The sequence below is a fragment of the Scatophagus argus genome, chromosome 4 (assembly GCF_020382885.2).
Source record: "Scatophagus argus isolate fScaArg1 chromosome 4, fScaArg1.pri, whole genome shotgun sequence".
In the NCBI taxonomy this organism is placed as follows: Eukaryota; Metazoa; Chordata; class Actinopteri; family Scatophagidae; genus Scatophagus; species Scatophagus argus.
Window position 1 is genome coordinate 5,882,466 of NC_058496.1, and position 26,509 is coordinate 5,908,974.

At 43.0% G+C, this 26,509-nt stretch overlaps 5 protein-coding genes across 10 annotated transcripts in view; 2 read left to right on the forward strand and 3 right to left on the reverse strand.

Annotated features, from left to right (window-relative positions):
* The window catches only part of adgrv1 (adhesion G protein-coupled receptor V1), a 105,316-nt gene extending 104,274 nt beyond the window's left edge, over positions 1-1,042 (reverse strand). The window contains exon 1 of the mRNA XM_046387083.1: positions 261-1,042. The gene's annotated coding sequence lies outside the window, so the exon portion shown is untranslated. The remainder of the gene's footprint in view (positions 1-260) is intronic.
* A 215-nt stretch (positions 1,043-1,257) lies between these two features.
* Positions 1,258-4,967, forward strand: lysmd3 (LysM, putative peptidoglycan-binding, domain containing 3). Of its 3 annotated transcripts, none has more exons than XM_046387089.1 (3): positions 1,258-1,422; positions 2,700-3,077; positions 3,364-4,967. In XM_046387089.1, the coding sequence occupies exons 2-3, from the start codon at positions 2,799-2,801 to the stop codon at positions 4,066-4,068; spliced, it is 984 nt and encodes a 327-aa protein (XP_046243045.1). In that variant the 5' UTR covers positions 1,258-1,422; positions 2,700-2,798; the 3' UTR covers positions 4,069-4,967. The 3 variants fall into 3 exon arrangements, with proteins under 3 accessions (XP_046243045.1, XP_046243044.1, XP_046243046.1); XM_046387088.1 differs by having other exon boundaries at positions 1,259-1,422; positions 2,788-3,077; XM_046387090.1 differs by having other exon boundaries at positions 1,261-1,422; positions 2,788-3,065.
* On the reverse strand, positions 4,667-8,176 carry polr3g (polymerase (RNA) III (DNA directed) polypeptide G). Its single transcript, XM_046387092.1, has 8 exons — positions 7,899-8,176; positions 7,580-7,711; positions 6,423-6,552; positions 5,956-6,021; positions 5,803-5,862; positions 5,661-5,722; positions 5,337-5,462; positions 4,667-5,230 (listed from the first exon to the last, which is right to left on the reverse strand). The coding sequence occupies exons 2-8, from the start codon at positions 7,688-7,690 to the stop codon at positions 5,141-5,143; spliced, it is 645 nt and encodes a 214-aa protein (XP_046243048.1). The 5' UTR covers positions 7,691-7,711; positions 7,899-8,176; the 3' UTR covers positions 4,667-5,140.
* Positions 8,177-8,274: 98 nt separating this feature from the next.
* Positions 8,275-11,998, forward strand: mblac2 (metallo-beta-lactamase domain containing 2). The gene is made up of 3 exons (XM_046387091.1): positions 8,275-8,871; positions 10,581-10,795; positions 11,249-11,998. Exons 1-3 carry the CDS (start codon positions 8,430-8,432, stop codon positions 11,420-11,422), a joined length of 831 nt encoding a protein of 276 aa, XP_046243047.1. The 5' UTR covers positions 8,275-8,429; the 3' UTR covers positions 11,423-11,998.
* Positions 11,999-12,462: 464 nt separating this feature from the next.
* Positions 12,463-26,509, reverse strand: part of rtkna (rhotekin a) — a 54,515-nt gene continuing 40,468 nt past the window's right edge. For 3 of the 4 annotated variants that reach the window (XM_046387084.1, XM_046387085.1, XM_046387086.1), the window contains exons 2-11: positions 21,902-22,163; positions 21,136-21,189; positions 19,345-19,462; positions 19,012-19,236; positions 18,775-18,869; positions 18,075-18,181; positions 17,736-17,867; positions 16,511-16,676; positions 16,315-16,419; positions 12,463-15,052 (exon numbers count right to left, since the gene is read on the reverse strand). In XM_046387084.1, coding sequence (XP_046243040.1) covers positions 14,337-15,052; positions 16,315-16,419; positions 16,511-16,676; positions 17,736-17,867; positions 18,075-18,181; positions 18,775-18,869; positions 19,012-19,236; positions 19,345-19,462; positions 21,136-21,189; positions 21,902-22,163 — 1,980 coding nt within the window. In that variant the 3' untranslated portion in view covers positions 12,463-14,336. Of the gene's footprint in view, positions 15,053-15,631; positions 15,729-16,314; positions 16,420-16,510; positions 16,677-17,735; positions 17,868-18,074; positions 18,182-18,774; positions 18,870-19,011; positions 19,237-19,344; positions 19,463-21,135; positions 21,190-21,901; positions 22,164-26,509 lie in introns of all 4 variants that reach the window. The other variant, XM_046387087.1, reaches the window with a different exon arrangement.

The window sequence follows — 26,509 nt, forward strand, 5'->3', positions numbered from 1 at the left end:
ACTATTAATCTATCACTGGCCACAGCGCCTAGAGTCACCGATCACTACTGACACACTCTATGAAAAATAAATCCGACGCGTTTGCATTGTCCTCCAGACTGTGTCACAATGCTGTATCCTCATGCGTCCAAGTCTTTCTATTAAATCATCCAGCAAAGTTAGGCTCACACACGTCCGTAGGCTACTGTTAGTCCACATTCACAATGACAAAACAGAAACATGTTTAAATAAGAGACAGAAAATGTATCATTTTAACTTACCTGACACCTTGCTCGGCCTCTCTGTCCAAGATGAATTACTATAATATATCTGCTGCTGAGGATAACATCGATAAGCGCTCCCGGGGTCTTCAGTTCCTTCTCTTCTCAAACAGCAGCCAGTAAACGCATCATTTTGTATTACACTGAATGCGGCTTTTCCCTCAGCAGTTTTGGGTTGCCTGTGAACAGCATGGGATAAAGCGCGTATGTCACCTAACGGGACCGAAGCCGGGAGGTGTAACCAGCAGAGACGGAGCGGAGCGGTCTGTTCTGGACCTTGTCCTCTGTCTGCACTCAGCTCCGGGCTCCTGCAGCCATGTGAGGTGCTGCTGCTGTATACACAAACACACACACACGCACGACTCACTGCTCCAACAGGAAGATTAGTTTTGCAGCTAGTCAGAGACTCCGGTTCGTCCCCCACCCGCCACCCCTCAACCACCCCGGTCGCTGCCTAATGAGACGAGATGTTTTAATCCCACTAAGTCTCTCAGTGTTGCTCGGTGTGGTGGTGGACAGCGCCACCCAGCGAACCGAGCAGGCATAGCGCCCCGGGAGCCTTCTCCTTATGCTAGGTGTTCGCCTCTCTGTTGTTGTCAAACAATGTAAACTTGGGTTGTACTCCATCACAGGTAACTTAAAGTCTGGCAAACCTGTATGACTAGCTGAAACACAATGAACTGTCCGCTACGTGCTCCTTACATCCTTATGGTGTTGGAGTCAAAAAGGGAAAAGCCAATGTGAGTTTTATCTAACATGCTGGTTGAGTTTGTTCCGCATACCCTCTTTTGTTTTCCGCGCTCAGTGCAATTAGGAGTTTGTTACTATGGGTACGAAACTGGACCGCTACATAAAAATAACCCGGTTTTAATTTTAAAAGAAACTTTAGGTTACCAATCCGTGCTCGATCTGGCCCTGACTAGCGACCTCAGGAACCATTAACTCAATCATTAGCGCCATCTCGCGATTATAAGCGGTGGTTGTGTTGTGGCGTCAGTGGTACGTCATTACGCAAATATTCTGTTGACGTGGCGTGAGCGGTAGCGGTTCAACAGTAGCTAACAGGTAACTAACAACCGAAGGCAAGGTGAGGTAGAAGCTACTCCGGTGGAACTATGGGTATTATTCAGGTCAACTGATTGATCGGTGTTCAGTTTTTAAGGTAAGTGCAATTGCTGACCACTTCTTCCATAATATAGAATTTATCAGTTTTGAGCACTGGTCGATGTACAAACGTTACTAACTACATAACACAGATGTACGCTAGTTAGCACTAGCCTAGGTTTCTTATTTTGCTATCCGTGGACTTGCGCGATATATGACTATTAGTACAAGACCGACCTGACAGTTCATTTAAGCCACTGATTTTGTTGGCTTAGACATACTTTCTAAAGTTACGTAGCTATTGCTACTAGATATTGATATCGACTAGACTTTTTGTGGGGTGGGAGAGACTGATGTGTAGCATTAGCTACTTGTCTAATAGCCATATTCGTTGCAAAGTTGAATAGTAACGGTAGCTAACCAGGAGTTTTAACCACAGTAACTATCTGTAAGTTTAAGTTCGCTAGTTAGTCACACCCCTACATCCTTAACAGAGAAAATGACCGCTGGTGTGAATCATAGGGGTTAACACCACAGATTGCTAGCTTACAGCTTAGCTAGCATTGTTATACGTTGTTCACGGATTTGGCATATGGTTTAAAATACGTTAGTAGCCTTGAGTGCAGTCTGCTTCGCCTTGCTCATAGATGTGATACGGGAATACATAACGTCATCTGACAAGCTGTCACCTTTACTGGCGATGTAGCATGTCGTGATGGGTAATGAAGAAGAAATATTACATAAATAAGACCTTGGTATCATGAGCACCGACTGTACTGCCTGTAAAGTCAAGGCCAGTCTTATCTTGCTTAATAGTAACTTTTCTGCTCAGGACTACCAGAGAGATGGACTTTAGTTTGGAGAACAACATGATAAAAAAACTTACTGTACGTGAACTTAAATACTCCCTGCGCTTACTTTCAGGCTTTAGAGAAATAATTGCATGTCTGAGCTTTTATGATGCCATAAGGTTCGCACAGGTCAGCTTTCCCGGTATTTTTTTTATATCTGCATGGTTAAAATGATTGTATTTGCAAACTTATATGAAACACTGGTTACCTTTGCAATGACACTGATAGCTGTCATGATACAAGGTGGCAGTTCTTTATAAAGATGTGCAAATTTTATCTTTGCCCCAAGTTATTGAAACTGGTAAACAATGACATCATAACTATTGATGCCATATCTGTCAAGATGCTCTAGCACAATGTTTCTCATGTGTCTTAATGAACCATAATGAACCATATTGTACAGGTTATCCCTCCCTTGTTTTAAGTGATACAGTTGTAACAAGCTTATTTGCTCAAACATGTTTTCCATGTTATCCTTTTTTAGGGCAAAAATACCTCTGATATTCTCAAAGAATATGCTGCATAAGTTCACAATTTGGTACTCAAACTTGGCTGTGCTCTTTCCAACACAGTGAAGAAAAAAATGTCCAGTAGAAACCAGCACTATGGGTTCCAGTCAGCCACCATGGTGCAGTCTGCCAACGGCAGTCACGCCTATCTGTTTGGAAACAATGGCTCGGAGAATGACCTCTCAGAGGAGGATGGGGAGAACTATGAGCTGCGGTCACGTGGCAGAGAGAGGCTGCGGAGGGGCACCTCCAGAGAGAGGATGGAGGACATTATCTACCTGACCAGAGATATCCAGGAAGGGGACACCCTGAATAGCATTGCGCTGCATTATCATTGCTCAGTATGTCTCCAAGTAAATAATAATTTTGCTGTGTGACTGCTGAACGAGTAAATTTGTATTTTTTTGCTAACAATTTTGCCATATCAGATAAAAACAACTAAAAAACACTGAGTGGTTGGTAATGGTATCATGAACACCTTTGTAACAAACACAGTGGCTGCCATTCTAGTTAAAAATATTTAAATCACAGCTAATCTAAAATAGCTACTTGTGTCTGTGTAGATTCTCAGTCATCCAGGTCATCTTGCATAGAAGAGCTTAAGTTGGTAAATGTTTCTGTCTTATGTGTGTTTCCTAGGTGGCTGATATAAAGCGTGCTAACAATCTCTTGACAGAGCAGGACTTCTTTGCCCTGCGGTCAGTCAAGATTCCTGTGAGGCGCTTTAGTGTCCTCACTGAGACTCACACCACTGGACCTCTCAAATCTGCCTCCCCATCAGGTACTCAACACGTGCCCACGAACTCTTCCATTACCTCCCTGCCCACCGAGTCCTCTACAGACTCTTCTTCTTCCACGGACAGTGTGGAAGGATTCCTCTTGGAGAAGGACAAGGACATTGAGCAGCTGGTGAAATCCACAGGTCCGTCTCGGAGCAGCCTCAGTGAGGTTGTGTCCTCCTTAACGCTGCAGCAACAGCAGCCACTGCTAGGAGAAGTCGAGTATAAACCAGCACAGAGAAAGGACCCTTATTATGGGGCAGACTGGGGCATGAGATGGTGGACAGCTGTGGCCATCATGCTGGTTGTTGGCATTGTCACACCTGTGTTTTATCTGCTGTACTATGAGGTTCTCATGAAAGCTGACGTTAGCCATCATGGCATTCCCACACAAGCTCCTAGCAGCATGCCTCATGGACAACACAATGACAATAATTTTGGAAGAGACAACCACGCAAGGGCTGAACATGGGAATCATGCTGTTAAGGTGGTTAATCAAGATCCACAGGGAGCCAAAGTGGACAAAGCAGGGGACAGTGAACATAGTCAGTTTGAGAAGACATAGCAGAGACCTAGAAAAATTGGGTGGATGTTCCTAGTATCACTTCTTTTTTTTTTTAACACCAGTTCAGCCTGACTGGGACAGTCCCTTTATGGCAGGAATAGCTGAGTGACTAGGAACAAGTGAGTGGCCACAGTCATTCCTTGTGTCTGTAATTTTACATTGGTATGCTTTACAACAAGGAGTGTAATTGAGCTAAAAAAAATAAAATAGTGTTATACTTTTCCTAATAATTCTGGATGAATTTCAGAGTTATCATGCTGCTACATTGTAAGTAAAGTACACACAAGAGTCAGACAGCAACATTCTATCCGGTTTTTGTTTATTCAGTAACAGAACAGTGGCAGCGCCCTGAGAGAATAAAAAATTCTGTGGATGTAGTATTAAAGCAGTTCTTACTCAGTTTTGTCCAACTGTATTTTTTTGCTATGTTAGAAATAGTGTATCTTTAAATGCTATCGCTGCCACTTTGTGTAATATAATAATTAATTTATTTCAGTACTGCTGAGCATTATCCTTTACTTACAATTACACTTAGTACTTACACACCAGTACTGGAGTTACCAGTTAAATTATATTTCTGAATTTCCATGAAAGTTGCTTGAATTTTTTTTTCTTTGGCTTGTCTGGAGAAAATTGCTTTTTTTTTTTTTCATTTCAGAAACCTCCAAGACCATGCCAAGAAAAATGGGAAATGCACATTATTCCCTCAATGACTCATACTTGTAATTATGTGAAATTTTAGACTTTGTTATACAGCCCTTTTATTTTACCACTGTGTTCACTTGACACTTCATGAAAAAGCATGCGTTGTTGACAGTATGTGCCTTTCAAACTGTGGAAATGTGCTACAGGCTGGGAAATAAATACATCTATTTTGAATAAATTATTGCCAGTATGCACATAGTTTGGCATTTCTTATTTACATAAGACTTAAGGCAAGCCTGACTTCAACCAAAGTAAACAAAAGTGTTCCCAACTTCTCAAATATTTAACCAACAGAAACAATAACTCAATGATGGTTTACTGCAACAGTGCGTGTGTGCTTGGGTTTGCACACTTGAGTCACACTGTCTCAATATGTTGCTTCACCATCCATATTATCATCACTGTCCGCAGCAAAATCCTCGCCGTTGTCAAAATAGTTTTCAATGTAGTCATTTCCCTAGAAAGAAACAAAGTAAATTAACTCTACATCTCACATATTCATAATAATAAGTTGGTGTTTAGTAATTTTGGAAATAAATATTTCACATTATGTGTAATCCAACCTCTTCAATATCCTCTTCATCATATTCATCCTCTTCAATTTCTTCCTCTTCATTCTCATTCCCTGGTTTCTTTTCGGTCTCATCATCTGATTTTTCAGGGTTCCCGTCATCTTTCTTTGCCAGTTCCTGAAATATTGACAGGATTAAATTACTTATGTAAAACGTGTGGTAGCTCAGAAAAGAATATTCATATGCATCCTGAGCCCATTCTTCTGCATAAACTTGATGCGTTCATAAAAGGGTACAATTAAAAAAAATTGTCAAGAGAAAAGTAAGAGTGCATGTAAGGCTCAGTAGCAGAAAAAAAGTGAAAAAGAAGCTTACGTCTAATTTACTCAGAATATCCTCTGTGTCTTTGCGTGATATCGCAGTTTTCTTCTTTGTGCCTGTTGGATTTAAGCAATTGGTCTTCATTCTTACAGCCATAGAACTGAATCTCATAATAAATATAAGGGCATTAATGTACCTGCTTTAGCACGAGTTTTTTTCTTTTGGGGCATCAGTTCTTTTGGGAAGAGGTTCCAGTCTAAAACATCAAGTTAATTATTTCTGTTATTTTCCACTTTTTTTTTCCTCAACTTGCTTTAATCTCATGACCATATGTTGTTAGTTCAAGCACCTGGAGTCCATTCCTCATCATCCGTCTGCTTTTGCTTCAGGTATCTCTCCGTGTATTTCTCCACTTCTGTTTCATATAAACAAGAGGAAATACTCTTAAACAAGACCCAATTCACTGTCACATCACCTTTAACAATTTATCAGAACCATGAGTGTAATCAACACAAACTACTGGGTGCTACTCCTGATTCTTAACCACAACAGTAAATCATAGTTTGACTAGTTTTGACTATCTGCTGCTTTTGCTAATATATTTAATCATTGCTGGATAAGGAAACTCTCAAAGAACAGACCACAGAAATTATATTATAACCATCAGATGAGGTAGCAGCTGTAACTCAAGTCTTAAATTCCCAGACACAAACCTCATCAAATGCCTCAGTTCCTAAGTGCTTCTTCCCTCCTAGCAGCCAATTGCCTTGCCATAGCACAGGCGTCAGATTTCTGATGCCCTACTCTCCTCCTCACCTGCTTTATTGGAGTGAGGCTTGATGTTGTGAGGTAGTCGTTGCATTGCTCCCCTCATCTCCTGTTTTAAGGCCAGCATGTAGTCCTCATCCTCGCCAGCTTTCAGCGGCACTGGCTTAAAGTCTGTGTTCTGGAAGAGATTGCATCATGGGAGGGAGGTAATAGCAGCTGACACAAATTATAAGTATATTACACTTATGTCAGTTGTTTACAGTACAGATCTATACATTTGTACCAAACTGATCCTACACTTAAAATGAAAGAGATAATGTAAGGATAGTTAAAATGCAAACCAAGCTGGATTTCAACCTGCCAAGTAACAAAGCTCTTTTGGTACAACTCAAGAAAAGCTACCTCAAAATATTATACAAATAATGACTGATAAAGTTCAGTTGTGAGGGAAACCTGTGACATTTACGACTGAATGATGCATCCATGCTTAACTTGAAATAATGAAATTGCATTATTGTATATTACACAGACTTTTGTGCAAAAGAACCAAACAGAACATCCTGAACTTACTGTACATCATTTTTGGTCCTTTGGCCAAAGTAATTAGACACACTCGTCACACACTAAGCAAGGCTCAATATCCAAAGTCTCAAAAGCCCCAGGTTTGTCAGCTTGTTTGTGATAAGTTAGTTGGAAATACGGGTGGCCTCTGGCCGTGTGTGCAAAATACAATCGTCGCCATTTCCACTGAGTTTTGTGCTGTGCGTGATGTACTTGGAAGCAATAGGATACATGCACAAGGCACAGAGAGTAAGAGCAAGACAAGTCAGTTGACCCCCCCCCCCCCTTTTTTTTTTTTTGCTGCATCATGCATAAAATAATAGAAGCATCCTAGATCAACATATAATTCGACAATAATAGGAGGATTCTTTTGGAAGAGATGCTTTGCAACCGGTTATTATTATACCCAACTTTACTTACACTGATACAATATATATATTTTAATTTGTTGTACTTCTTTAAACGTCTACTTTTGAGATTTCATGCAGATTTCACCTCTCTCTGATATCCTGCCTACCTGAAACGATGTGCCATGCAACACTTTGAGAGCTTAAAGGAAAAATTAATATACTGCCATGTGATAGATCATCGTGGGACCTCTGCATTTTTGTGAGTGAGTGCGTGAGTCTGTGTTAGATACTTACTGGAAACAGCGGGCTTGGCCCCACCCTAGCTTCTGGCATGCTACCCCTGCCGATGCCCAGAGCCTCAACGTTGAAAGTAAAGGAAGCCACACCACGACCCCTGCCTGCCATGACTGCAAGCCTCTTCTGTACCTGCAGCACAGGGTCCACATGGCTCCAGTCAACTTCACTGTCACACACGTGTACACACAACAAGTGAATGTACCACAGCTTCCATGGCCTTCTTTCTGTCTTACTACGGCCTACTATGCAGAGATGCTCAACTCTGAAATAAACCAGAGACTCACAATTCACTCACACATTAAGTTGTAATACTCACTATGGGACTGTCAGTAAATTATGTGGAGACGTGGGATCCTCAAAGTCTGTGTATTCAGCGACATTTAGCCTTTACCAAGTCTCCATGTTTTCACTTCTTCGACTCTACTTCCCTTTAACATTCAGCTGCTCAGTTTTATTAGTTCGGCATGTAAACGAGCTCTTGAAATCGCTAAAAAATAAAGGAAAACCTAACGAAGAATGTACGACTTCCCTTAAACCGGCGTGCAAACCTACGCTCACGCTACAATCAGCGATATGAGTGGCTTTAACTCGCCCCGCCCCGGCGTGACGTTTAAAAACACGTCATTTATTCCCAGCCAATAACAGCGGGTATATGGATATCGTCACTCATCTGGTCGTCCAATGAGCACGCTCTCCCCCAATAAGGGTGTGTCGGCGGCCACCATCATACTAACCTCAATGAAAACATATCACCTCTAGCTAAAAGGCTAGTTACACCTCTCGGCCGCGAAATCACCTGGCAGCACAACACCCGCAGCAGGTTACTTCGTCAAGTGCATTCACTGGGATGTCTGCAGCCGAGTGGTACGCTCACAAATCGCTCGGAGACGGACTCTTCTGGATCCAAGAGCGATTCTATCAGTCAGACAACCGGGCCAACATCTGGCTGCTTCGCGGCTCACACCAGGACGTGGTGATAGACACCGGTCTGGGCTTGAGGAGCTTACCTGACTACATCGACGCCAAGGGGCTGCTCGGTAAAGATCCGCAAAGGAAGAACCCGCTGCTGGCCATCGCCACCCACGCCCACTTCGACCACTCGGGTGGTCTGCATCAGTTCCAACAGGTGGGAGTCCACAGCGCCGAGGTCGATGCCTTGGCCAACGGAGACAACTTCGAAACGGTCACCTGGCTCAGCGACAGGGAGATAGCCGAGGCTCCCAGTCCGGGATGGAGGGCAAGGCATTACAAAGTCAAGGCTGTGCAGCCTACGCACATACTGCAGGAGGGTAGGTAGGGGATGATGCGATGTATTGTAAGGGAGTGGATCTGTGATCAGAGGCCAGACTGGGAGGTCTAAATGCATTTGCCAGGGGAGGATAAGAATCGGCGTCGATCCCATTAGGTGATATTTAATGGGTGAGCCAGGACTCAATAGCGAGTCATGCATTATACAGAATCTTTCTACCCCTGCACTGGGATTTCAGTGCACAAGTGAATTTTACAGAAGACCAACAATGACTTGCTAAATGAAAGTAGACATTTGGAGAAATGTAACATGTGCAGTGGAGAGGCACAGGATGATGTGAGAAGTAGAGCTAACAACGTTTTTCATCGTCTTAATGGATGGAGCTCAAGGCTGACGTTAGAAAGGATGCTGCCTTCGCTTAGGCACAGCTACAGTGAGGTGCTGGTTGTTGCTCAGGCAGGTCCACAGAAGAGCACAGTGACAAGCGGACAAAATGTATTGATAGTTTGGAAGTAATCTGATTTTTTTTTTTTTGTTGTTGGTTGTGATGCTCTAGATGCTCTATAATAGAGCGGCTCTATTTTAAAGCAGTGTGCTGATTAACTTGGATTCTGTTAGTTATAAGAAAGAAAGAAGAAGAGAAGGCAGAGATGGTCCACACTTATGGAGAGCATCACAGAGAGTATTGATAACCTCCCAGCTCATATCAGTCACTCGCAGATTAAAACTCACATTCTGAAACTTAACATTATTCATTAAGTTTCATGATGGTTGTTCCACAGAGTGTAAAGCATCATAAAGGACGCTGCATTTGGGATAAGCAGCTTTGGTTTTTGTTGGAATTTGGATGAAAACTTTCCCCCTGAATATCTTTAGTACTCCTGCCTTCATTTTTGCACCATCGGTCAATACACTGGCTTGTTCTGCTGTGTCAGAGCCACTGCTGCAGTGCTGCAGATGGAATATCTCATTGCTTGGTGTGTCAGTTTCACCCTTCTGTCACACTGTGCAACTCCTAGCTGGTATGGACCAAATCAAATATATACTGAAAGTCCTGCACTGCGTACATCATGGTGATATGTGGTGACATGTGAACAACACAAGTATAACTCTGGCTTGGCTCCAGCCTGTCAAAATACGGCTGAACATAAGGATTTAGTTTGGATGCTGGGTAGAGCCTGATACTCGATACTTGTGGCTGATGCTGATATTAAGGCAGAAAAAATTCTGATTGTGATGATCCCTGAAATATGGAACATGAATATGAAACATAATAGAGGCAGGATGCCTTATTATGTTGTCACACACAAAGCAAAACAATTTATGAATTTATTTGCAGGATCATTTACTTTAATTTGCAGTACCCGCGCGAGTGTTTGCTTGACTTGCTGCTGCAGACAGGTTGATAAGTGCTCCACCTGCTCCTCACCACACAACACTCTGCAAAGCCCTGTGACATGTGCTGATATTTTGCTGAAGTTGAATATGCCTGACTTGTGAATGTGCATCTTTGCATTGACTATGGATGAAATCCTGCAGAACATTATGTTCTGTTCAGTTCATCAGTGCATATCGAACCATGTACACATACTGTATATCTGTGACGGGCCAGTATGAAATCTGCCAGTCACTCCTAGTTGGGCTTTTACGTTTGAGATTGGGATGCATATGGAGATCTAAGTTATATTGTGTTTGCATGTGTGAATGATTTTGAAGATATTTTCCTACCACTTCCTCTTTACTGTCTAGGTGATGTCATCAACCTGGGCGACAGACAGCTGACGGTTCTTCACATGCCCGGTCACTCTCGGGGCAGCATCTGCCTCCACGATCGTGACAACAAGTTGCTTTTCAGTGGAGATGTCGTGTACGACGGCTCCATGATTGACTGGCTGCCCTACAGCCGTGTCAGTGACTACATCAGCAGCTGTGAGCGCCTGGTGGGGCTGGTGGACAGCGAGCAGGTAACGCTAAAACACACCAGCGGGTGGCCTATCCATTTCAGCACACAGTTCAGCTATCTGTCTTTGATGCACAGTTGGTTTCCAATCCCACAGTCTAAAAATATGAAATATAAAATGAAAATGGATATGTCCATTATGTGTACATTTTAGGTGCTGGACTGCTTTTGATTCTCTACCCTCAATGGCACTGGATTTTACAGTTTACTAGACATTGCATGTTAAGAACAAATAATTAATAATTTCTAGGTAAATCAAAAGATTTCCCCAAATTTGTCTTTCTACTGTATGTCATAATCATCCTTCAGTCAAAGCTATGAAGCATGTAATGGTGGATACAGTTGGTGCTCAGATAGATTATGTTTGAGTGTGCCGCAACTGATGATTTAGGAGTTCATGTGGGACTGACTGCACATAATTTTAAAATGTCTGACAACTGGCAAACTCATTTAACAGGTTGACCAAGTCCTCCCAGGACACTACAACACCTTTGGTGCAAAGCGGCTCCACCGGATTGCATCCACGTACATCAGCAGAGCTGGAACGTGCCCTGCAAAGGTCTCCACCTTCGCCTGGAGTACTCTGGCTGGGGTGGCGCTGCGGGCGTGTAATCCACGGAGTGCCTGCTAATGAGAGGGGATCATGGAGCTGGAGGAAGCACAAGTGCAAAAAGAAAAATGCTATAAAACTGAGGACATGAAAGAGGGTGAGGAGGGGAGACACCCCTCATTTATCTGTAACTTGTTGTGACACTTTTCATTTACTTATGTAATCCAACAGAAATCATATAATTGCCAAACTTTGAGCTAAATGCCCCTATTGGGTTACATAAGTCAATAATCGACATCATATGAAGCATATAATATAAAGTATTTATAAGTGTGATTCTGTTCTATACTGATGAATATGTATGTGTTGGGTTGAATATGATTATATGTATGTTTTTTTAATACTTTAAGCAGTTGTGAAATTACAATAGCACAACAATGGTACAACTCTGCATGGCAGACACAAAGCAGGGAGCTTTAGGTTCTCCTCTGAGGCATTGAAACAGAGTCACTATGGCCATAGTATTTCTCTATGCATTTTACAATGCTCAGTTAAGACTCAGTGTCTACTACCTCTTATGTTTGTAACAGTGCTTTGTACTATTTAGAGATCTAAGGCTTTGCTGACAACTGACAATAAAGCATCCGTTCTACCTGCCTTTGATGCTTCCACAAGACAGACAAGTGCAACTTCCATATGGAATTTCACCTTCACATAACGTGGGATCTGCTGTGGGATTTGTAGCTGCAGGGAGAGAAAAAAAGAACAGAATTGGCTAGAACATGATTCATCGTATGCTCGAAGTGAAGAGTACTTAAAGTACTTTATTGATCTAATAAAAGGTTCTCCCACTGCAGGAAAAGTGTACATGGTGGAAAAGCCCTCAACCTGCTTAAGTATGTGCAGTTTAAAATGGGCGTGTAACCTCTTTACACTCACGTGCTACAATGTGATTTTGAGTAAGTATTCATATATCAGTCAAAATTTAACATATGCAGGATTAATGATTTGACTTACCTCTCATAGATTTACATGAAATATTCCTCACAGAGTTCAAAAGATTGTATTTCACGTAGACAAAATCGTGGACGTGCGAAGAAAGAGTCAGCTGCGAGTTGATAAAACATTTATTATATTTAATGTTATATTATTTAAACATGAGATTTCCACATTTCTCATTTTATGTTTGCTTTTTAGGATGGTGCACATGCAGAACAGGAAGCCTGCTAACACGGGAAACTCTTGCAAGGGTATAACATTCAATGTTATCTAATCGTAACAGTTAAATATCTGCACATCATCTGTTAACGTAACGAGAATCAGGTATCAATATAGCTGCATTTATAACAAAATCAATAATGTAACAAAAGACAAAGAATAGAGGTTTATTTGTTAACTTATAAAAATTAATTTACAGTAACAAATGCTTGTTCCTTTAAACATCTGACAGTTTTAATTCTTAGTAGAAATGGTTGCCCGACTTCTGAGCCCCAAGAGAGAAACCGACGTTACCGAAGTAAAATCCACAGTAAACAACAAAGACAGAGAAGAAGAAGAAGCTTTACTGCACTGACAGACGCACACCCTCCTAAAAGATTTGTTTTCACACGGACACCTTCAGTCAGGTGGTAAGAGCTGTCTCAATGACAATAACTTACATAATTAAAAATATAAAATCAGGCGACATTGTAAAGAATTTTGATCCTGCTCTTATTATCGTGACCTGATGGTTGACTGGGGTTTTGTAGAAAGATGCCTGGAATGCAACCACTATGAAACAATCAATAATTTAATTAAAGGATATCACTGTGTTGGATTGGTGGACGTTTCACATTTTTTTGGAAATTCCATAATCAGGAACCACTCTTCTTAGTATCCCACAATACTGTAGTGAGGCAGTGAAGCAGAACTCTAACTATGGCTTGGGTTTTCAATAATAACTTAAGCTTTGGTTAATTTCAGTTTATTCTAGGATTATTTTCAATGTATGTATGGCTCTATTACCCAGTTCTGACAACAGCCTGTCAATAGTTTGCAGATAAATGTGTAAAAATTAAATCCGGAGCGCAGATTTTTGCCCTGAAGAGATCACAGTAATAACCACTACAGTAAGTGTGAGCACTTGCATAAAGTTAAATTTTCACCAGATTCATTATTGAAATGATCTCAAGTAGTTCACCATTTTAACTGTAAGTCAAATCATGCAAAAAAAAAAAAAAAAAAAAGCGTAGTAATGCATAGTAATTTTAGGAGAACCACAAAGATCATCTGCTGTATGAATAATTAGATATGTACACTAAAGTAGATCACATTGCAGGCAACAGAAACCAACCTTTCCCCTCCACACTTGACAGTTTCTGACATTTGAAACCTCTTTGAAAATACCTTATGTTCATCTTGCCACATGCTCGCTGGCTTTCATAGCATTAACACTGCAAACCATAATTTCTAAAATACAGACAGGACACATCCAGTCAAAATACTGCTAGTGCATTAAGAGATGACCTTGAAATTATGTTTGAGTGGACGAGACATTTGCTGAAGACGACAAAACAAAAAACTTACCTATTTCAATCTAAGGACAGACAGTAGGCAAAGTGTGACATGTTTATCAGTTCTTTATAAGTCCTTTTGCTCTTTAGCATCACTTTCTCCCAAGCAGCAAGTTTTCTCAAAGCAAGCAGAGTACCTCCCATTTAGTTTTGGACCAGCTTCAAAACTGTGGCAACCCAGCAAAGTGCAGAGTCGCCTGCAGTGATTGTCACCTGTCTTTTGTGTTAGAAGACATTCCAGTTAGCCCCGGAAGGGGGGGGGTCTTCCATGATTCATCCTCCACCAGGAGGCAGGCTAGAGGCAGCTTCTCCTCCTCAGAGCTGTGCATGTTGCCTAGCAGTTTGCCTGAGGTTTGTTCACATATATTAAGCCAGTTAAATCATGGTTTAATGAGCACTGGTGTTTTTTGGCCAGCACAAAGTTTCAGGCAGGCAGGGTGGGCTCACACCTGACTCTGGAGCCAGTTGCGAGGATCAAGCCTGGCTCTGAGGTTCCTGAGGCTGCGTCGAGCTGGGGAGGGCCTAGAGAAGGGGGCCCCCTCAGATGACTCGGGGCTGTGGCTGCCCTCACTGTTGCTGGAGCTGTTGCTGGAGGTGGAGCTGGAGCAGGAGAGCGTGGTCTGTGTGCTGTGCTGTGACCGAGGTGAACGGGAGGAGATGGGGAGAGGGGCGAGCAGCGAGGAGGAAGGAGGCTGGCAGGGGCACTGGAAAGTCCCTCCTCCTCCGTACCCCCTCCCTCGAAGTGTGCTGAGCTTCGCATCCAGCGACAGAGTGCGTGGCCTCAGACGCGAGGGGGAAGACGACGAGGGAGAGAAGTTTGAAGAAGGCTCGGGCCAGCCGTGGCGTTGGGAGCAGGGACTGGTGCTGCAGTGGCTGTCGCTGTCTGAGGTCAGGCTTGCATCTGAGGACAGCAGACCCAGCTGTGGGCAGCGGTGAGGGCTCACAGGGCTGCGGGGCAGTCGATGAGGGGTGCAGGGGCTGTGGCCAGAAAGGCGAGAGGTAAAAGGACGGGAGCGGCCAGCGCTTTTTGGGTTACTCTCGTCAAACATAGACATCCAGGTGGGGGAGGTGCCCAGCTGGCTGCGGAGCTCCAGCTCCTGCATCCTCCGAGCCAGGATGTCTGACACGGTGCTACTGAGGTCATCAGATGATTCAATAACTGCAGAGGAGATGCAACGAAAGTCATTACATTGCGGTGTTCTCGACTTGAATCTATTTTCAAAGGATTTCAATCTGACTGACTTAAATAACTGGTTTGTGTTCAATCTGAGATTTGAGTTTTTATGAATCAGTAATCCAGTCATAACTTGAGATGACTTAATATGTTCTATTTTCTTCATATTCATAAAACAGGGCAGGGATTCGTATCATTTTAATGCAAAATTAAGGAAGATTTTTGATGGATTTAGACACATTTGTAGTTCACAAACTGTTACTGTTATTCTGGATTTTTGAAATATATCCTTGAGAGTGTATAAGAAAAAAATGCAGACAAATCAGAGGTGCACACATCCAAAACGAAAACAAAACAAATTGTGTTTTGTACATTTAAATCCTCCTCACTTATGTATGTGTGATTCTACAACATCATGTGTCAAAAGGACAACAATTTAGAGACTTCAGTTCTGGACATGTCTCCGTATTTAATTTTGCTTGTTATTTTTTATTGACAATAAATCCTGGGCTGCAACATTTAGCATAGCATCATTCATATGAAGCCCTACTCCTGTTACTTCACCTGTCGTTGTAATAGGACGACAGCAGAGCACGAATCTCAGCAGACACAGCGTTATCCTGCAGCAGAAGACCCTCACAGGAGGGTGTAGCAAGAGGGGCTGCCAGGTGGGGGTTAGGAAAACCGAGAGGGAGGATGGATAGAGAAAGGGTTGGAGTGGAGAGTTTGGATAGTTTTGTGTGTTTTGATGGTAGGGACACAAATCAAGAAGGGTTGATGCGTGTTTATTAAGGAAATGAATGTTAAGGTGTGATGAGAGAAGAAAAAAAGGTTCATTCGAGGATAAAGATAATTCAGCCGAGTTGATGAAAAATGTGACGTTGGTCATGAATGGTGTATGAGAATGCAAAGGAAATAATAAAGAAGGACAAAAGAGACGAGCCAAGGAGTGATGGATTTAGGACACACAAGGAAAATTGAAAAAAGACAAAGAGGGACAGAGAAACAAAGGACAGAGAGTGAGTCAGCGTGTCAGAGATAAGACCCATTCTATCTACAAGTACAGAGAAGTAAAGCAGAGTGTGGCTCCATCGTGCACATGGACCCGAGGAATTAAAGCTACAGTCACATGCAGTGCAGGCACGGTGCTTTCTTTCCCTGCCTTCCTGTTTAGGATTCCTTTTCCAGCTAACAGTGACCCAAAATGTGTCCTGTTCACATGTGTTCCCACAGTGATATAATCGTACCCATTTCGTGATAGAGCGAGCCTTGTTTTGGTGTGACAGGAGCCGGTTTCCTTGGCGACGGCAGTTCGATTTTCATTAAGTCATCGCAGCACTGCTTCCACTGGCCTGTGCATCAGAGACAAACTGTCATTTTCAACGCACCAAGCAGCATATGCGCATGTAGTGGATGTATCTCACACACTTCCTTTGCACTTACTCATGTCGTAGAAATGTTGCCAAAAAGCCTCCATCCACCGGTGTGTGTCCTCGCGACTGTCCGTGGTCAGTGTGTGTGTGACCTCCTCGCCTCCGTACTGATTACTGATGCAAATATGTTGAACTTTACTGTGAGGGTCTTTCTCTGATGCACGTATTCTGGTCTCCTGAAACACGAGAGCAGCAACGAAAACAATCATCAACCACAAAATGACTACAATGAGGAATGGATGCCAGCGCTATTGAATGAGCGAAATTGTGTGCAGCAACAAGTGATCATTACAGCAATTGTAATTGTGAATCCCTGCTGAAATTAAGCCCTAACTAATAAAGCCACTAATTAGTCCTCTTCCAAACCATTTCCCTTCAGCAATTATCCAACAAAAGGTGCAGACTCCCAATTCCCACCTCCATTCTACTCCACATGCATTCAGGCCTGTTTATCACCACTAGATGGCAGTGTTGTTCCATTCATCTGTTTGTCACACTGCATTACCCCCTCCTTCCTCTTTGGATGAACCAGACGACTGACTAACAAAAGGATCATACAGATCTGATCTGACCAACTTGGCTTTAGGTCAGCTGTGAGCTCAGGGTCAGAGGCTGTGAAAGACTGAATGAGTCATGATGGAAAGAATGAGAAGCCCCACTAGGCACCAACTCCCAGACACAGGAAATAAGATGATCAAGAACCTGACTGGCTGACTGACTGTTCTTCCCTTTAGTGCCTGGAAATATGGACAGATGAGAGAAATATGACTCCTGATTGGATAGAGCTTGCCTGCTGTGTCTCACTGTATCTCACTTGAGAAGATGCTGAACATATATAATTTGGAAGTCTTTAAAGCCTTTTATCCAGACATGCCTGCTCTTTTATGGCCCTGCTGAGCATTTTCACAGTTATACCGGAAAGCAGTGCTACAGATCCAGTGTTCTTGTCTTGGCTTCTGAGCAGCTCTACTGGGGAAACCGAGGGTAAAGAGCCTTGTTCAATAACACCTTCACACTAAAGAGCATCATCTCTTATTTACCTTTTTCCAGCTCAGAGTTGGCAGAAGATTCAAACTGGCAGCAATCCACAATTGCAATTCCTTACTGTGTAGGCCTGAGGCATTACCAAAAACAACACAACTCTGCAGGTGCTGTAAGGCTGGATCATCCTCTGAAAGCCCAGTGTTTTATATTCTTTTCTATTTATTCTCCATTTTTCTGATTCCTTTGCTGACCTTGTTGATTGCAATGGTGAAAGCTGGCTCAACGTTGGCCTCCAGATCTTCTTGCCGATGGTAGCAGTAAAGACTTGTTCCTTTTAGAACAGCATACACCTGTGTCCAACTCTGAGGGTCACCAGCCAAGTGCTGCAAAGCAGAGAAAAAGATCAGCCAAGTGTGAAGTAAAAGACAGGGAAAGAAACACAAGGAGAAACAGTAACATAACAAGGAGAGGTCTGAGGTGGTGGAGGAGATCAGGACTGAAATAAACCAGGACAAAAGCCAAAAACTATGGAAACTATTGACAGCAATAGTTCCTTTATCACTGCCACACACATACACCTGTCAACTTACCTTAACTTTCAAACATCCACTCATCATCTGTTGGGTCATACAGTGAGGCTGAGCTGCGAGACGGCAACACATGCTGCCATACAGTGGCAGCCAATAAGAGCACTCTTCTACAGGGAGAGGGAGAAGGAGAGAGAGAGAGAGAGAGATGGATGAGTTGAATAAACATCATTAATAAATAAAAATATTTCACATTCATGACATTCAATCATGTGCAGCCATAAACATGCACACGAATGCCCCCCCCTCCCCAAACACAAAAAAACAAGCCACAGGGGTGTAAACGACTGGCAGCTGCAGGGAGTGTCATGAGGTGCAGCAAGCAATGAAACTTTACAGCAGGCTGAAGGGCCAATGAATAAAACACTAGGGGCCTGTCTGTCTGAGGTCTGGGCCCTTGTTAGCCCACATCATTACAGCTTTACACAGCAGTCACCTCACTAGCACAGCCTTTATTGCAGTGACCTTGACAATGGCTGTCTGTCAGGGAACATAGGAGGACATGGAACAAGGTGGGGCGAGGAGAAGGAGGAGGAGGAGGGGGACGCACAATACACTTGGTTTAAGGGAAATTATTAGAATACAGGGAGGAGAAGTGAGACAGTGATGAGCGAGAGAGGGACAAAAAAACAGACAGATGGCTGATTTGGCAAAGAAAAGGGAAAGATGGTGAGGAGACAGATTGGTGAAGGCCGCCACTCACCATTGCCTGAGATGGTGAGGTCATGTGTGCGAAAGCTGTCCTGGATATGTGACAGCGACAGGGTGGTATGAGCTAAGAGGTGGTACTTGGGGCCCCTGTCAACACACAACACAGAGAATATACATTTACTCCTACCTGCGCTTTCTAAAATACATCATTTCCCTCTCTAATATCTCTCTGTTCAGTATCCATCTGGCATAACATGTTAACTTCATAATATTTGTAAATTAAACTTACGGCACAGAGGGAACTGGCAGCAGAAGAGGAGCTGCCCCTCCGTTGCTAACAGGACTACACGGTCCGGGTTCCATGGCTGCCCGGAGCTTCTTCCCGGCTGATCGCCCCAGTGAGGAGCTCAGTTTACTGGCTAGCTTCCTTGGCGTGCTCCCTGCTGTGTAGTCGTCCTCCGAGCAGCAACTGTACAGCTCAACACGCAGCTCAAAACCAGGGCTCGCTTCATTGCTGCGAAAGGACACACACACACACGATGAACGCGAACATATCAGTGTCACCCACAGGCTGCACGTGAGTTTTACTGTTGGTATGCGTCTGCTTTCTCAGGTGACTTACAATATGATGGTGTTGTCAAAGCAGATATCGGTTAGAGTGCGGTCCACTATCACCATGTCTGTGTCGAAGATCTCTCCCCCGAGCTGCAGCAGGCAGAACACTGCACATCGGTGAAGCTCTGCAAGGGACAAGGCGGAAAGGCAGAACAGCAGTGAAAACAAATCTTTGAAACAGCATTTTTATGGGACTTCTCAACAGCTTTCATTTAATTGCATCACTTGAAAACTCATTTTCAGCATCACCTGCAACCTCCAAGATGTATGTAACAGTTTGAACAAAGTGTTGAGGCCAGAGGCTACAGAGGGTGTATGACCTGTGTAATTTAAGTTTGACAGATAAGCTCCTCCATTTGGCTGACAAGCTCTTCTACAGTTGTTAGATTCAGTTCAGCACTCTCAATAGCCATCTGGGGTAAGAATTCTTATGAAGGATTGTTAGTAGCTTTGTGGCTGAAACTGAAGCACAGTGGTCTTTAATGTTGAGATGGAAAAGAAAAACAGCTGTCTTCTTCTACACTGCAAAAAGTAAAATGATCTCAGTATTGAAAAGAATCTGCAATAACCTTTAAGGGCATGCTTCGCTATGATTCCCTGCGCTGAAACACCATTATATCCATAATAACCATGAGAAATGTATCTGAGAAAATAAACAGCGTGGCCTCCTCCAACCAAATCCAATCATTGAGCCACTTCTCATTAAAATTCAAGGTTACAAATGAAAAGGCTGAGAGCTGTGGTCTGCCCCAACTAACGTGTCTGCGGTACATTAAAATCCTAAAATTCAAACTTATTATTCAAAGTGTGAGCTCAACCCTTAAACAAATAAAATATGATTGAACACATGAGAGAGAAACACACTTTACTCCTCCTTCCCTCCTGGGCTCACTTTATGTGTCGGTGTGCTTAATGACCTTGACTAACAGCCTCATTAAGCTTTGTTAAGAGTCTTCTACCTGTCTCTTGAGTTCATTTATACGCACAGGTCATGCAGATTAATTCTTTTCAAGTTGCCAGGGGAGAATATGAGCACTGAGACGGTTATAAAGACTATGCAGGGGTTAACCCACATTGACTCCATCAAGAGGAGATAGGACGGGAAACAGTTAATATGAAGATTGCTGCTGTCGTATATTCAGGGAACCTTTTTGAAATGCCATAAAAACATTGAAATATCACCCACAGTGACATTCAACTAGAAGAAAGATTTGTGGATTTCCTTAAATGTACAACACATTCCATCTGCATTTCACTATCAGTATGCCGTTTTCTTTGCCCTACCGATAATGACCCAGTTCAGCACCTGTGTGCTGCTGCTCCTCGGAGCCAAAAGGCAAAGCCAGCAGGACTGAACAGTGGGTCAGGTTGTGCTGCCAAGAGTTTCTCATGTCTAAGAAGAAAAAAAAAAACAGTTTCTGTAAAATACCAGAAGAGCGGTATCTGGTAAGGCTACAGCAGATTGTAATGATCAGCTCCAGTAACTGAACCATAGACCCTGCATAGAGTAGAAAAATGTCAGTGTGCTGTCTGTCCCATGGATCAGCATATTTTGAAGTATCAGTTTCACCCTTCAGCCATTGATAATAAGTGATTTTTGTACTTTGGCCATGAGGAATCCCACAGTCAGGCCCGTGTGATTATACAAAGCTTTCACCCTGACATCTTTGAATTAGCCATTTCTCAACTGTGTGAAGCCACGCAGCACTTCCATCAGAAGCCAATCATCAATAAACCCTGCAGGCATAAATCATTAATATCCCATCAATGACCATTTTCCCACGAGGCGGCTCCTCACCTCCTTTGTTCTTGAAGTACTCTGTGTCTTTCCACATGAGAGGGATGCGAAGGTCTGTAACGACAACAGACAGAGGATTAGACCACAAAAATGTTAATCACCGTTATTGTCTGACGTGTGTGTGTGTGTGTGTGTGTCTCACTACCCATGCTGCTTTCAGTTACTGTCCAAAGGGTCCACAGCCAATTTACTCACTGCATGTGTGACTGTTAGTGTGTGTCGTATGCTCTCCAGCTGGGTATCAGCTGTGCAGCAGTGCCCCAACCTCCACCCACAGGCACTCATATATGATCTCAATCTAACATCTCATTATTTATTTATTTATTTATTTATTTTACCTTCTCGTCACTTTCTAAAAACAAACAAAGCAATAGTTTGAAATGGTCTGTTGTCTTGCTCCCTGGTGTGAATCATCTCTCTGCAGTACATCTGCACTACAGAGCAGCTCCACAATTACTATCTGACTGCCCTCCCTCATACTGCAGTAGGCAGCATCTGCAGGTCAACATGTTCACCTCAGTCAATACGGACAGAATGAGACATGCTGTGATACAGAGAGAGAGGAGGCCGGATTCTCAGCCTCTGCCTGACAATAGGAGCGCTGCAGTAAATCATAGCACTAAATGGGTCACAGACGTTTCATTTCCCCTATATTTTCTTTTTACATATTCCTTGCAACACAAAATGTTCTCCCTAATATTTCATTTCATCTCCTGCAGAAATTTCTCCAACAACACAAACATCCTGACATTCCAGATTTACTCACCTGAGATGGCCACTTTTCCTTTGCACGGGAGTCTGTCATCCATCGGCCCTGCATCTGACGACCTCCGTGTGACCTTCTGCATGACCTGAGCCTCCTTCATCCTCTGCAGCTCCGACATGTAGGCCATGATGCGAGTGCTACAGGTCTGAAGGCTCTTCGCTGCCTCTAACGCCTGGTCTTTCTGAGAGCAGGCGGCCAGCAGCTTGCAGGCCCCGTCGCGCATTCGGATCTCATGGTCAATCTTCTTCTGGATGTCGCTGTCCTGCAAGGACAAGGGTAGATGGGGTAAAGTGGGGAACAAAAGAGAGAAATTGTAAGGGAAATGAGGCTTAAATGACTGATAATGACATACTTGAAAGAGTTTTGTCTTTGACAAATGGAGGAAGACATTTCTAGAGAAGCAGATAATAGGCATGATTTCTCTAACAGACAGCGGTACAAAGAAGGGCATTTTTAAGAGAAATGAAGGAAAGACAAAGATTAGACAGAAGACAGAAGAGTACAGGTCTCTTAAGGATACATTAGTGACATGCATCTCGGACAGGAGCCCGTGTTCAGTGGTGCGTGTGTGTGTGTGTGTGGGTATGTCTGAGTGAGTGGTGACATGGACAATATTCAAACACATGGCCTCTTGCCCTCTTACAGACAAACCTGCCGCCAACTGAGCAGACACAAAGATGCTGAATCATTTAGTGCAAACTTATTCACTACACACACAGAGGGAGTAGCACATCTCAGTGAGGGAATAACAAATGAAGCTGTCAAACACTGAAAGTCTGCTGCCCAAATGGGAAACCCCACACACACACAGCAGCACACATATACACTCAAAACACTATTAAAGCAAATAAGAGCTGAATTATCTGGGTCAAGAAAGGCATGCTGCCTGTGATTAACACGACTCTGTACACTTATACAGGAGTATATACACACACTCACACACACACACACACACACACACAGAGTCCTCAGTCCTAAACTGTCTGGCTCTGTCTGTGGTGATGCTGTCCAGAGTTTAAACAAATCACTGAGCCCCTCTTCATTCTGTCAGCACACTGAGACAGATGCGAGAGCACAAAGGGATCCAGGAATCAAACAAAGTCCAAGCTAAAGCAAAGCCGGCTTGACCTTGAGCATCAGTGCCAGTGTGCTCCTTTTCAAGTGAAAACACCTTTGAATCATGCATTTGCACATTAGTCCAAGGAATATCTATCGGCGAGGTTGTCCTAAAAGATCTGGCAAAGCAACACAGGAAACACTAAGCTCACTTTGTGTTTATAATGAATGAATGAACGAATGGTGTGCAATATGCCTGAATGCTGTGGGGTGTGTATATGAATGTGTGTTTGCTCGTCCTCTTCAGCGATTCATTAAAAAGCTCACGCTCCCCCCTGCAAATAATCTCTAATGCTCCCTTTGCCCTTCCTTTCCCAGCCCTCTCCCTGCCTGATAAATGCACCTTCCCCGCCGCTACTCCAATATTTCTCATTTATCTCCTCCCTTTCTCTCTCCGCCTGATTCTTATGAATTTTTTATTCTTTTGATTTAAGCTTTTATACTTTCACTGCTCATTTTCTTCCGCCTTCTCTCACGCTCCATCCGTTCCACTTCACTGTCCTCAATCGGCTTTTCTTTCCTCTCCTCCATGCACTCATTCTCTTTTCTACCTGCCTCTTTTGTTGAGTCCCACACTTTGTTCAACAGAGGCGCAGTGGGAGAGGAATGAATGCAGGCTGGACATAAAAGTCCACATTTGGACACAGAGTCTTGCTCGGGGGGTAGTGTACTTAAAAATGAGGTTTCTGATCAACCGCCGTATTGGAAAAACTAACTTGTTTCTTGGGATGAAACCACAGTTGCTGTGCATGGCGGTGAGAGCTGCACTAACAGCTGTAAATCTCACCTAAGATACAACCACTCTCTCTCCAAAACCCAAACCACGGAAACATTAAAACACTTTTTTGCACAGTAATAGTCTGACATGCATCACTGTACCGCTTACTGAAGTTACATTATAACATTAAAAAGGGGTTGCAGGTGATTACTAGGAGATTTCTCCTCAGACACACAGCCAAAGTGAAGAATAATCAGACGAAATGAGAACATGATTGAGTGTATTTATAGAGATGAAGATAATGATCAGTCTCGGGTCATGTAAAAGCTGCACTGCGGACGTTTTACACAATGTAGCTGCACAAATAAGCCTGTCATTAAATAAACACTTTCACTGACTGAGAAGCAATTATGGTGCTCTTGACTGTGAAAGAAAGGAGACCAAATTACAGCAACAGAATAAACACAGATATCAGTTAACTGCTGGGTGTCTGCAAGGTACAAGTGGGGAATTCAGTTTTCTAGGTCAAGTGCTGACTGTTTGACTGAGTTGTTGGGTTTTTTGTTTTTTTTTTGCATTCCAGTGTGAGCAAAGTAATTTTGACTGACAATAAGTGAAAATGAGACGTGGAAAATGCACTTAGGAACTTAAGAAGTGGACACTAGACTATTACTTTGAGAGACAGGAAAAGAATAACATGCTTATTTTCCTCTATCACCAATATCACAACAATGAGTGCAAGTCCAAGCCTCCTGCATCCAGACAACAAACATGAAAAACAGTTTTTGTACAAGCTACATCTTTCAAAGGAAAAGTAACTCTAACAGGGAACACAGAGCAGTACTTAACCAATTATCTTATAATCAATAAACTTTGCTAATTAATTATTTGTTAAAATATTCAAGTCATCAGATATCTTCTATTTGAAGAAGCTTCTTAAATGTCAAGACCGTTTTTTTCTCTTTCATATCATTTTACACTCACTTTGAACAACTTAAACAATCTGAACACCACCTTGCAAAAACCTGGCATAAATTTATCATTGTTTCTGCCACTTTATATATCAAATAGAAAATATTATTGATATATTATGTGATCAGAACAAAACCATCAGTTCTCAGTGATAAATATAAACAGATGGAGAAAAATGGGAGCAAAGGACAAAGAGAGAAACGATAGAAAGTCCTGCTCAGGCCCTGTCCAAACGTCCTTGTCAGTGGTGCCCCATGCTCCACTGAGCCCGAGGAGAGCCAGCCTGCTTTGAAGGAATGCACGCACACATAGAGTACACACACAAACACACACACATTACATTTATATATATATATATATATAGAGAGAGAGAGAGAGACTAAAGGAGCCTAAAGGAGCTGTCATCACAGTCCAGTTCCATGCAGCGGGTCTTAGAGTGACCTGCCAGGAGGAGGTCCTGTATTTATAGCAGCTAAATTAACAGGCTTCTCCTTCTGGGGATCTCAAAATAGAAGACAAGCAGCCTAGATCTCACCCTAATCCATGTGTCTGGCCCTATGTGGGGCCAACAGAGTCTCACAAACTGACATTTACACTCACAGACATGGATGTAAGAGATAAACACGTCAAAACAAGCAGGACGCATGTCAAGAGTGGATGATAAAGGGATTTTCTTTCACGAAAGCTCACGGACAAACACACACTTTGTCACAGTGATTCCCTCACACAGTGTCTTCAAAGTGGCAGGTGTTAGACCAGTGGGCAACGCCACAGAGGCTGCTGACTGCCTGTGACAGCAGCCAGATAGAGGGTGAAGCAAAGGTGGATGGACGGCGGGAACACAGTGCATTTTGGGTATCAAACAGCGACACAAAGGGGGAGCTAAAGCTGTTGAAGAAAACAGGTGGGGGACTTGATGAAAAGAGTAGAGAGGAGGGGGGAGAGAAGAAAAGGGCAGAAATGGGTTGACAGCGTGAAAGGTCTAGGTGGAGCTGGAGTGGCAGTTCAGAGGAAAAAGAGATAAGAAAGGGAACTGCAAGAGGGAAAAAAGAGAGAAAGAAACAGAAAACACTGAATATGAAGAGACGGGCAGGGCAGAGGGTGAGAGGATGAGGAGGGAGGACAGCACATGAGAGGGAGCTAGATCAAGCTGCTGGACTTGCAAGAGAAGACAAAAATGATGAGAACAGAAAGTAGTAGCGAAAAGGTGGTGGCAACCAGGAAATGAATAAAGAGAGAGAGAGAGGTTTGGCAGGAGGTGGTCGGTTCTGTACGAGCCAATCTGCTGCCAAGGTAATGAGGCATAACGGTCTGTAAATGGACAGGCGTGGAAATAATTGGGAGTCAAGAATGTCTCTTCAAAACCTGACAGTTGCACTAATGGCTAAAGACAGAAAACTTCATAATTACTTGTTGGCAATTAAAGTTGAAAGAAAGTCACAACAGAATTTAGATCAACTGAATACTTTTGCATACATGTGGTGGGGTGACTTGGTCATTAATTACAGGGCCGGTGGTTCAGTTCCTGTCCACATGTTGAAGAGTCCTTGACCAAGAAAACCAATGTGCATGTGTGTGCGTGCGAGTGAGTGTGTAAAAGAAAAAGTTGCTATGGTTAAAAACTCTTCTTGTCTTGAATGAAAAATATGAAAGTAAATAAATCCACAGTTATTTTTCTACAAACACAGCAGTGCTAAATGGTATTTGCTTCATCAGAATGTATTCCAAAATCACCACACAGTATACACACTGTTTGACACACACAATATATGCACAATGTAACCTTTCAGCAGGTAATCTGA